Source organism: Xiphophorus couchianus, chromosome 13 (genome assembly GCF_001444195.1).
Source record: "Xiphophorus couchianus chromosome 13, X_couchianus-1.0, whole genome shotgun sequence".
NCBI classification, from domain to species: Eukaryota; Metazoa; Chordata; class Actinopteri; order Cyprinodontiformes; family Poeciliidae; genus Xiphophorus; species Xiphophorus couchianus.
In genome coordinates this window covers 25,947,318-25,958,252 of record NC_040240.1, presented here as the reverse complement: position 1 = coordinate 25,958,252, position 10,935 = coordinate 25,947,318, and the positions used below count along the sequence as shown (strand labels likewise).

The 10,935-nt window shown below is 47.0% G+C and overlaps 3 protein-coding genes across 7 annotated transcripts in view; 2 read left to right on the top strand and 1 right to left on the bottom strand.

Moving 5' to 3' along the window:
* The first annotated feature begins 646 nt into the window (after positions 1-646).
* On the top strand, positions 647-3,512 carry meaf6 (MYST/Esa1-associated factor 6). Of its 2 annotated transcripts, XM_028036346.1 has the most exons (8): positions 647-834; positions 1,609-1,724; positions 1,813-1,900; positions 1,989-2,034; positions 2,110-2,302; positions 2,571-2,600; positions 3,161-3,194; positions 3,286-3,512. In XM_028036346.1, exons 1-8 carry the CDS (start codon positions 745-747, stop codon positions 3,298-3,300), a joined length of 612 nt encoding a protein of 203 aa, XP_027892147.1. In that variant the 5' UTR covers positions 647-744; the 3' UTR covers positions 3,301-3,512. The 2 variants fall into 2 exon arrangements, with proteins under 2 accessions (XP_027892147.1, XP_027892148.1); XM_028036347.1 differs by lacking the exon at positions 2,571-2,600 and having other exon boundaries at positions 648-834.
* Positions 3,513-6,523: 3,011 nt separating this feature from the next.
* Positions 6,524-10,935, bottom strand: part of LOC114156112 (four and a half LIM domains protein 3-like) — a 9,472-nt gene continuing 5,060 nt past the window's right edge. For all 4 annotated transcript variants that reach the window (XM_028036344.1, XM_028036341.1, XM_028036345.1 and 1 more), the window contains 4 exons: positions 8,991-9,165; positions 8,340-8,509; positions 7,552-7,738; positions 6,524-6,780 (listed from right to left, as the gene is read on the bottom strand). In XM_028036344.1, coding sequence (XP_027892145.1) covers positions 6,629-6,780; positions 7,552-7,738; positions 8,340-8,509; positions 8,991-9,165 — 684 coding nt within the window. In that variant the 3' untranslated portion in view covers positions 6,524-6,628. The remainder of the gene's footprint in view (positions 6,781-7,551; positions 7,739-8,339; positions 8,510-8,990; positions 9,166-10,935) is intronic.
* The window catches only part of ppt1 (palmitoyl-protein thioesterase 1 (ceroid-lipofuscinosis, neuronal 1, infantile)), a 19,599-nt gene continuing 16,346 nt past the window's right edge, over positions 7,683-10,935 (top strand). Inside the window, exon 1 of the mRNA XM_028036340.1 lies at positions 7,683-7,687. The gene's annotated coding sequence lies outside the window, so the exon portion shown is untranslated. The remainder of the gene's footprint in view (positions 7,688-10,935) is intronic.

Here is a 10,935-nt window from a genome sequence, read left to right as displayed (position 1 = left end):
GAGGCTTCAGGCAGTCCTTTGTCCCAACATGAGGATTGCAGTAAACTGAAACATACATTTTATTTAAAACAAAAAAAACCTCATAATTAATCTGAATGTCTGAATCAAACTTAATCCTTTTTCTGAAGCTAAAATGTTCCTAAAATGAAGCTAAAATCTTTCTAAAAGTGTGACTGAAGAAGAACATCCCATAAACCTCCAGCTCTGGCAGTGTTTCCTCTAAGTTTTTCTGATGAAGAAGGAAGAGGAGTCAGGTTTTTCTGATGCTCTGAGATGTGTTGCTACTTCACTTTGACTTGATGTTTTCCTTCTGGTAAACTTTCCCTGCTTTTGGCTCTGTAGATTGAGAATATTCCTGAATGCAGCAGAAAGCATTTCCTGGTTGTTCTCCAGCTCCACAAGTCATTAGGAAACATTTAAGGAAACCAGAAATGTTTGGAAAACTTCGATGGATAAATGCTAGTGATAAAACTTTGAACACGGTGAAGTAACAATTAAAACTAATCAACTTTATATTCTCTGCTGTTAAATCGGTATCTTCGCTGATCAGATCTCATTGAAAAACATACAAAATTAACGTGAAGCTGCAGATGGAGTTGTTGTCATAGTAACTGTTTCAACCCTACTGGAGTCCTGCCGTGGTCTGGAGCGCCCCCTGCCGGATGTATCGGGACCCTGCTACACTGCAGCCTGCTGCTTCTACCTTTTCCTCCGCTGCGGTTTTCCAGAAAGCCTCCTCCCGTCATGGCGATGCACGCTAAGGCCACCCCACCTCAGATCCCGGACACCAGGAGGGAACTAGCGGAGCTGGTGAAGAGGAAACAGGAGCTGGCTGTGAGTAGATGTGGATTTGGGGGGGTTTATTCGCGGAATTAGTCGCTCCGCCATTAAATGAGGCCTGCATGCTAAGCTAATGGAGGCTAAGTAGCGTTTTGCTCTTGGTAACTCAACGGTTACTTTCCTTTTAAAACGCATCTAAAACTATATTAGAAAATTATTGAATGGATAAAAAGCCCAGGTAGTGTTTCCTAAAGATTTACATATGTTTATTATCGTTGAAACATTCCGAATAAATGTGTTAATAACGCTCTGGTGTTAGCATTGAAACATGCAGCCGCCAACGGTTCGACTGAAATCTCGCGATATCAATATATCATCCAGTCTGTTAAAGAGGACATAATTAACTGATGAAATTAATATTATTTAATGACTTCCAGAAGAACAAACATAAACGTATGTCTTATAAGCTATAAACATAAGCATTAAATTTAATTTGTCCCAGAGGGGAGAAATTTAGCTGCAATTCAAATGTGAGAACGTGCAGACACACAACGGTAAAACAATATATTTATATAACAATTAGAATAAAAGGAAGTAAGGACAAAATACAACATAAGAAAATATCACAGTATTCCAATTAAAACTAATTTGCAGTTTACTACACTAAAGAAAAAAATGTTTAAGATGAACACTCTTTATTAGAAATTAGAAAAACTAAATGGGGTAAAATTTGATTAATTTACTTTTTATTTGTTTATTTTATCCAATAATATTGATTTTGTCCAAACATGCCCATCATCTGAACAGCTGTCTGTTTCAATCTAACAGGAGACGCTGGTGAACCTGGAGAGACAGATCTACGCCTTCGAGGGCAGCTACCTGGAGGACACCCAGATGTACGGAAACATCATCCGAGGATGGGACCGCTACCTCACCAACCAGAAGTAGGAGGAGGAGGAGGAGGAAGGTCTGACGGGTTTTACCTTCTGATGTTTGGTTCTGATGACCAGACCCTCCATTTTCTTTACACAGGAACTCCAACAGTAAAACTGACAGAAGGAACCGGAAGTTTAAGGAGGCGGAGCGTCTGTTCAGCAAGTCGTCTGTGACATCTGTTGCTGTGAGTTCTGTTGTGTCAGGTTCTGGTCCTGGTTATGGTTCTGTGTTGAGTAGCGGGCTCATGCCGGTGTCTGCGTTGTGATGTGCAGGCGGTGTGCGCGCTCGGAGGGATCCCGGATCACATGAACGAAAAGCGTGAGTGGTGTTTAACCGTCAGACCGCCGCAGCAGCGCCCCTTGTTGGTTCTGATGTTCTGCCGGATCTCTGCAGGCGAAACCGGCAGCGGCACAGAGAGCGACACATCTCCGGACCTTCAGAACCAGGAGAACGAGCCAAGCCAGGACGACACGGAGGACGTGGACTCGGCGCTGCAGGACCTGAAGCCTCAGAAAGCCGCGTCGTCGTCGTCGTCCAGCAGTCACCACGGCAACCACAAGAAGAGGAAGAACAAGAACAGACACAGGTACAGAATCCACAGCAGGTTCTGACGGGCCCGATAACACTGGATCCTGCAGCAGCTCAGTACCCCCTCAGGCTCATCCAGTTAGAAGGTCTGAACCTGTAGAACCCGGACCCGACTGGCGGTTCAGAACCGGTTCAGACCCGATTAGTTCCAGAACCATGTGAATGATTGTCACCGGGCTGCAGCTGCAGCAGGTCGGCGGTCTGCCGGTCCGGACCGTCTGATGAACTAACAGCTGCTGCTCTCTTCCTCCATAACGCTCCCTCAGCCCCTCCGCCATGTTTGATTATGACTTTGAGTAAGTCTGAAATTTACTTCCTGCCTGCTCTGCTGTTTCCACTTCCTGCTCTGCTGTTTCCATTTCCTGCTCTGCTGTTTCCACTTCCTGCTCTGCTGTTTCCACTTCCTGCTCTGCTGTTTCCACTTCCTGCTCTGCTGCTTCCATTTCCTGCTCTGCTGTTTCCACTTCCTGCTCTGCTGTTTCCACTTCCTGCTCTGCTGCTTCCATTTTCTGCTCTGCTGTTTCCACTTCCTGCTCTGCTGTTTCCACTTCCTGCTCTGCTGTTTCCATTTCCTGTCTGCTGTTTTTTCTTGCTGTTTTGTGAGATTCTTATTGCATGGCCCGGTTCTGATGCATGGCCCGGTTCTGATGCATGTCTGTGTTCTATCAGAACTTTCTCAGCATCTCTTGTTTCACTCCAGAACCGACTCATTGCTGGTTTTACTCTAAAGGTTCTGTTTGACCCTTTTGGGTTCCAAACTTCTTCCTGGTTCTGTAGTGGCTCCGCCCTTTGCGTTCCCATCCAGAATCAGAACCTCCGGTCCAGAACTAACCGGGTCACTCTGTTTTGTTTTCAGGTTCGACATGAAGGTCAACAAGAAACCCAGAGCTGTGAGTAGAGCAGAACCAGCTGTACGGGTCAGCGGGGTGCTGTAGGGGTTCTGGTTCCGTTGACCCTGTTTTGTTCTGTTCTGTTCTGCAGGATTACTCCACCTGATGGACCGGGTCGCTTCCGAACCTCTGCAGACCAGCGTGTTTCTGGACTTTAGTTTGAAACATTCCCACCTGGTGTCCTGGTTGTGTCCGGATCAGAACCACCAGAACCATCCTGTATTTATTGTTCAGCTCTGTCTCATGTTTCCCACCAACGTTTTTCTTGTTTTATCAGCTGTTTGTTTTACAGAAAACCAATAAAATGTTGGAATCAGATGTTTGATTTCTGAAAGTTCTGCTGTCCATCACCGGGCCGAGCCGGCCCGCCCGCCAGACGACCGGGTTTTTTCAGATCTGATCAGTGATTTTTTTCCGAGTGGAGAGCAGAGTCGGGTCAGACAGTAGACATGACATTCGGGTCAGAACCAGTCTGGGACCAGGTTTCCTGCATATATTTTAGGTCTGAATAATAATCTGTTAGGCCTTTTCCTAATAATCTGGTCTAATACCCGAATAATATTTATTCGGGTATTAGAGACTTAATCATAATGGAAACTTTTGTATTTCTCCATAAAATTTTAAACATCGTTGGATTTCTGACTGATGTAGTTCCTGCTGTAGTACATGTAGCTGCCAGCAGGAGGCGCCAGAGGCCTGTTCCTCCAGGTCGGTTCTACCTCTGGTTCAGTGACGTGCGGTGAGGCACTGATTTAATCATAATCAGATTTACAAATATAGACTCCCTGCATGTTATTGTTTATTTACAGATATTTCACGCGTGCACACAGCGCTGGAGGTCAAAAGACTAACTTTACATGCTATCCATAGCCGCGGTGGAATAATTCCGTTAACTCAATGAAACCTGGAAATCTAGGTATAAATAATTTATGAAAAACCGTTGAAGTACAACTCAAAACCACTTCTGTCTCGCTCTCTATGTCGGTAAAGCGACACACAGACTCGTTGCCATGACAACAACGCCACTTTATCATACATTTCCAGCCATTTTCCATTTCGGCCGGGAAACTACGGTTTTTTACCCGCCGTACTCCCGTCTTATTTTCCCGTAAATATCCCGGATTGTGCCGCCGCTCACGTTAGTTTTCTCCCAGGTCTTATTACGTTACTCTATGTTCGCGTCCCTTCTTACGTTTCATGTCTCTCAGACTCTTTTAGGGTAGAAATGTAGTCATCCATGGAGAAAGCAATAAATATGTCGCTACGCTTGTCTGATTTACTGTATGCTAGCGCGCTGTCTCTTACTCTGCAGACGTGGAGTCATAAGACCAATGTCTGGGATCATGAGCGCCCCCTGCCATGAGGCAAGAGAACTGTCTGCTTCACCTCAACCTGTTCTCTGCCGTTTCTAATCCCTCCTCGGCACACGAACTGTACATTGTATAAATAAGCTAAATTATGGAAAATCAGTTAATGTTTTTAACCATTTTATTGGCGGTGTACAGACAGCACAGTGAGCCAGAGGTTGATCAGTCCAGGTGAGGCTCCGCTCGCTGCTGCCTCACCTGCTGCACTTCTGGGCATTTGAATGGGAAAATGCGAAAATTAAGTGATTTTGAAGAAAAAATAATTAAAATTGGTTAAGATAAATGAAAAATAAAAACTTTAGGGTACAAAGTAGAAATATAAATGATCTTATATATTATTTTTCCATAATGACAGGTTGAGGCTCTGCGTGTCGCTGATCTGGTTGCTTAGAAAATTCAGTTTTTAATAATAAATCAGAAAATCTCTGAAAATTTTGTGATAAACCAATTAAAATTGAATCCACATAACTGAACCTCCAGGTTCTGGTACTGTTGTTAGTCTGGGTCGGTACCAAGTCCAGCTGGAAAATGAGACCAGTGTCTCCATGAAGCTCTAGAATGTTCTGGTGGACGGTAGGAACCCAGTGGACGAGAACCAGCAGTTTATCACTGACTGGGAGGGTCACTGGATGTCCAGATGACGTTGAACCAGTTCTGGTTCCCCTCAGCCCGGGTCCGATCCTGGTGGACCTGGATGTTCTGACTCCTGCTGAAGTTGATCCAAATTCCTGAATGAATTCTGCTTAACAATCTGCTCATGGCTGCTGTTTTCCCTGGTGCTGCTGCACTTTGTCCTTCCACTCAACTTTCTGTGACGCTCAGATACAGCACTCCCGGAACAAACGGCGTCTTCAGCAATCTCCATCAGAGGTTAGTAATTATTAGTGAAGATGATGAGCAGAACCAGTCACTCAGAACCAGAACCTCCCCGATGACGTCACCGAACATCTTCAGGCGAGTTTGACCCAATAATAAACCGGGCCTGAGTCACTGAACCGGAACCGCTGGGATGACCCAGAACTCACAGGCGATTTATCTGAACCACAGCAGGTCGCTGGTGACTAAAAATAACTGAATAATCAACTGCAGCACAGCTGGTTCCGAACAGGACGGGATCAGAGGTACAGAACTTTCAGTGTTAACGGATCCAGATCTGAAGAGTTTGTAAAGTTACACGGTCAAAAAAGAACAAGAATAATTTGAAATATTTAGTTAGCAAGCTAAATATTCAGATAGTGAGCCAGTTAACGAGCCCGGCGGGCCGCCGGTGAGAGGGCGGGGCCCGGTGGTGAGTGGGCGGGGCCCGGTGGTGAGTGGGCGGGGCCCGGTGGCCCGCCGGTGAGTGGGCGGAGCCCGGCGGCCCGCTGGGACCGGAGAGGAAGGTCAACCAGACTGGAGAGGAGTCATGGGAACGCCTCAGCTGCGCTGACCTCAAGTCAGATCATAAAGTCCATCAGAGTCCGTTCAGAGCAGGAAGCCGTCAGAACCTCTGAGCCCGACCTCCGGTTCCGTCTCACATCCTGCATGAGAGCCGGACTCTAAGCAGAACATCTGACAGAGAGTCGGCCCGGTCCAACATAAACACAATCAGAGGAGCAGCACAGAGGTTCTGATCTGTAAATATTTAGATGATTACATCACTGGTGACATCATGGATGACATCACGGAGGGGCGGTTCCCTCTGATCTTCCCAAAGATACATTTATAAGTCGGGAGGTTCTGGTCAGAGGTTCTGGTCAGAAGACGCAGGAAGCGCTGTGACTCTAATCTCAGAAATTTGATTTTAATCTCAGTAGCTGCTGGGATCAGAACCGGGCCGACACTCCAGAATCTCCTGAGCGTTTCCCAACTCATCCAGCAGGAAACCAGACCATCTGCATCAGGTTCTGGTCCAAGTCGACCTTCAGAACCAGAACCAAGTGGCCGACCCGGTTCTAATAATGAATAAAACCAGACAGACGGTTTGGTGTTTCAACCTTTTATGATTTGTGCAGTGTGATGATCCGGTGAGCAGAACTAAGTCTAGTGTTCGGAACCGGTTCTGGTGTTTGGAACCGGGTCTGGTGTTCAGTCGTCGCTGTTGCAGTCGGCGCAGAGGATCTGGTCCCGGTCGGGGAAGAACCCGGACCCGACCAGCGACACGGAGCAGCGGGAGCATTTGAAGCACGGCTGGTGCCACTGGCGCTCCTCGAACGACACGTACTTCCCATCGCCGAAGCCTGCAGAACCGGGTCAGAACTGGGTCAGAACTGGGTCAGAACCGGGTCAGAACTAAGTCATCCGGTTCGTTTACAACTAATATCACTTCTGATGCTGCTGGATAAACCTGGACGTTTTCCTCCGCAGAACTTCAACACATTTTACTGCAATAAAAACTGACTTCAGCTTTAATGTGTTTTTGGCAAAAGTGTTAAATCATAACATCTGATTTAATATTTATAATGATGCCGTCAAACTGACAAAAATAACAAGTTATGGTCAGACTGATCCGGGTAGAGGATCCTCAAATTTTACTCAAATAAAAGTAAAAAGTGTGTTTTAGCTAAACAATTAAAAAATGTTTCATTCCCCCAAAACTTATTCAAATATAACTATTTATGACAATTTATATAATCATTTCTAACTATTTATGAGTATTTATAACTATATATTTACTAGCCGCCTCTGCTCACATAAAGCTGGAATAAAATGTAATGTAATTGAAAATGATTTGCTGTTTGTCTTATTACTGGACAGGAAGTCACGAAACCAAAACAATCAAAAAAATTTAAATTAAAGTATTAGTGATATTACTGATCGCAGAAAGATGGCGGCCTGATCAATGAGGCGGCCATCTTTCTCTTTTCTCAGTTTTTTATCAGTTTCTTTCTGCAAAGATTTGATTCTCCAGATGAAACCTGATGATTATTTCTGCTTGTTCTTCCTGCAGGTTCACGTTTCCTCCAGGCTTTTATTGTGGCGGGTCACCAAGCCGCCTGCCAGAGTCTCACCTGTGATGGGCGCGTTGCACGCGGCGCACTTCTTGGCGTACAGGTTGCTGAAGCATCTGACGCAGAACGGCCGCTCGCCCTGCGAGGTGAAGGTCTGCCCGGCCAGAGGAGAGCCGCAGCCGCAGCACAGGAAGCAGTCCCGGTGCCACACCTCGCCCCGGTACATCAGCCCGCCTTTAGTCAGCGCCTGCAGCGGGGCAGAACCGGATCAGGACCGGGTCAGGAACAGGTCAGAACCGGGTCAGGACCGGGTCAGGACAGGGTCAGGACTGGATCAGGACCGGGTCAGAACCGGGTCAGAACCGGGTCAGGACTGGATCAGGACCGGGTCAGAACCGGGTCAGAACCGGGTCAGGACAGGGTCAGAACCGGGTCAGAACCGCGTCAGGACCGGGTCAGAAGCTCCAGACAGCATGAAGCTGAAAACCAACACCGTTAAAACAACAAACATTTTTCCTTTCAGGTTAGAAAACGTTTGTAAATCAGTTTTACCCAGAATTCCTCAGTCGGCGTTTTTAGCTCAGACTGGTTTGGGTTCGAATCCTGATGAAGCTTTTCACGTTTCTGTCAGAAGGATTTATTCAGCTAGCAATCGCTCACTGAAGGAATGCTGGGTTTCACTTTTAGATGAAGATTTTCTCTTATTGAAAAAAGAAATTCAGTTATTTATTTGCATAAATATTTGAGTCTATTTGTGTGAAAAATGTGCAGAATGTATCGTTTTCCAACCGATTAATCGTCAGAATAGCTGCAGCCCAAAGCGAAGCATTGAGCCGGTTTTTCCTCACCTTCCTGCAGTGGCTGCAGCGCGGCGCCACCTGCTGCTCGTAGCAGGCCTGGCAGTAGAAGCGCCCGGCGTCCGGGACGAAGGCCTCGGCTCCGATCGGCTTCCTGCAGCCGCTGCACAGGAAGCAGTCCTCGTGCCACGCCGCACCATCGTACTCCAGCATCCGGGACCCTGAGGGATAGACGCCGCTCCGATTGGACCAGAACCAGAACAAACTGCTGGTCTGGATGCCAGACAGGCTGAGGGAAAGCAGAGCCGCAGCTCGGCATGCGACGGCGCTCTGAAGACTCTGGAGTCCATCAGCTCCTGGAGCCAGAACCAGAACCTTTAATCACCTGGTTTTATGACTGCTTGGATGGGCAGCGGGACACGAAACGGACTCGGCTGAAACTCCAGGTCCGTTGGGGATAGGAGGCCAGCACCAGCACGCCTGGACCGGGCCCAGAACTCTAAAGAGCCCTACAGAACCCTACAGAACTCAGGTCATCCTGCCACAGCAGGCTGCCTGTTTAATTTCAGCACTGCTGCCATCTAGGGGCCAGAGGCTAGTTTATCAGTCAGACATGAATAAAGACAAAATAAAAACTTCATTTCGATGAGGTCAGCTGGGTTCTACCCACTGGTCCCACCCGGCTGCAGGCTCCGCCCCTACCTGGCTGGACGCTCTGGCTGCAGGCGGCGCATCGGGAGGAGAAGCTGCTGCAGTAGCAGGAGCTGCAGAGCAGAGCGCCGCCCTGCTGGGTGAACGACTCGGCAGCCAGAGTGCGGTTGCAGCTGCAGCACCTGAAGCAGTTCTCATGGAAGAATCTGTCCTGGTGCACCAGCTCCTGCAGAGACAAGGAGGAGGTCAAAGGTCGGGGGGGGGGAGTCACATTTAATCTAAAATTAAACGTTGAAACATCTGAAAGTTCCTTAGAGACGACAGACGGGTCCAAACTTCTTCTGAGCGTAGAATCCATGCAGCTCTTTCAAAATAAAAGTTCTGTTAAGTTCTAAGTTCTTAAGTGATGGTTTCCTCTGAACCACACGATCCAAGTCCAGTCTCATCCGGTCCGGTCCGGTCTATTTTGGTCCAGCCCAGTCCGGTCTGGTCTGGTCTATTCTGGTCCGGTCTATTCTGGCCCAGTCCAGTCTGGTCCAGTCCGGTCTGGTCCGGTCCGGTCTGGTCTATTCTGGTCCGGTCTGGTCTGGTCCAGTCCGGTCTGGTCTGGTCTATTCTGGTCCGGTCTATTCTGGTCCGGTCCGGTCCGGTCCCATTATAATATATTGAGAATATGCTGAGAATAAATAATTCTGTGTTTTCCTTTTATCTCTTTTAGCTTGTTGCTAAGCTAAAGCTAAAGGACGTGACATGATAGGAAACGCCCTCTTTAGGGCGGAGCTTAAGTAGAGGCCATTTTGTCTGCTGGCTGCAGCGAAATGGACCGGCTGTATTTTGGTTCTAATGGATTCATGAATTCGATTCGCTGACTCTTCAATCTCAGACACCAGGAACTTGGAGAAGAATAATTCTGTTCTTGTTCTGGTCCAGTTCTGGTTCTGGTTCTGCTGATTGTCCGGGTCTGAGTGGACCGGTGCTTGGTTCACGTAGATCTGTGAGAGCAGAAGCTGCTGAGCCCCCTGCTGGGCGGCTGCAGCGGTGATGGACGGCTCCATTAAGGCGACGGGAAGCAGAGCGATGAAGATGCGTTGTTGTTTATCTGAGCGGAGGAAGAGGAGGATCAGAGCTGGAACGGGCCATAACTCACAGCCTATCAGAGATCTGCTGCTGTCTGCAGCTGCTTCCTCCAGAGCCGCTTTTTCGCACTGAACCTGAAGGCCTCATCCGTCAGGTTCCTTATCTCCAGGATGTGGAGCCGCCGCCTGCAGACGAGCTGAAGGTCTAAAAACAACCAAAGGAACCATTTCCTGCTGGTTCCGCTCCCATCAGGGATGGTCCAGCTGGAACCCCTCACACCAGGTCAAAGGTCAGGTCCCTCTGCACCCACAGGACCAGCCATGTTCTGGTCGATTAAAGTTCTGATCTGGTTTCCATCCGGTCTGAACAGCTCAGCTTCAATCTGAATCAATCAGACATTCTTCATAATAAAATTAAGTTATATAACACACTTTAACATTAATTTAATATGTAATAAATTGATAAATTGACATGTGATGCCATTGTTTTGTTTTAATAAATTGAAGTTTTTTTTTACCAAGTTTATCATAAAAACTATCAACCAGTTTATAGAATAACTGTTCTGCTAAAGTAAGTATATATATAAGTAAGCATATATATATATATATATATATATAACTCCAGATCTCCCAGGTTAAAAACGTTTCCAACGTTTGGGGTTGAGAAATGATTTTCAGGATGTGACGTCAGAGGTATATGTGCGTCAAAGACAGAAAACGTACGTTTCAATAAATTTATTAATCTGTGGAGCATCTAAGGGATATTGGGAAATATAAATATAAATAACTTTCTCCTGCGCAGTTATTTCTTATCTGACGTTTATCTGCGTGCCCCGGTGACGTCAGACAGTCAGAACTCAGTGAGACGAAGCGACGTCGTTACGTCAGTCCAAACTGGAAATGTCGCTCATGTCACATAT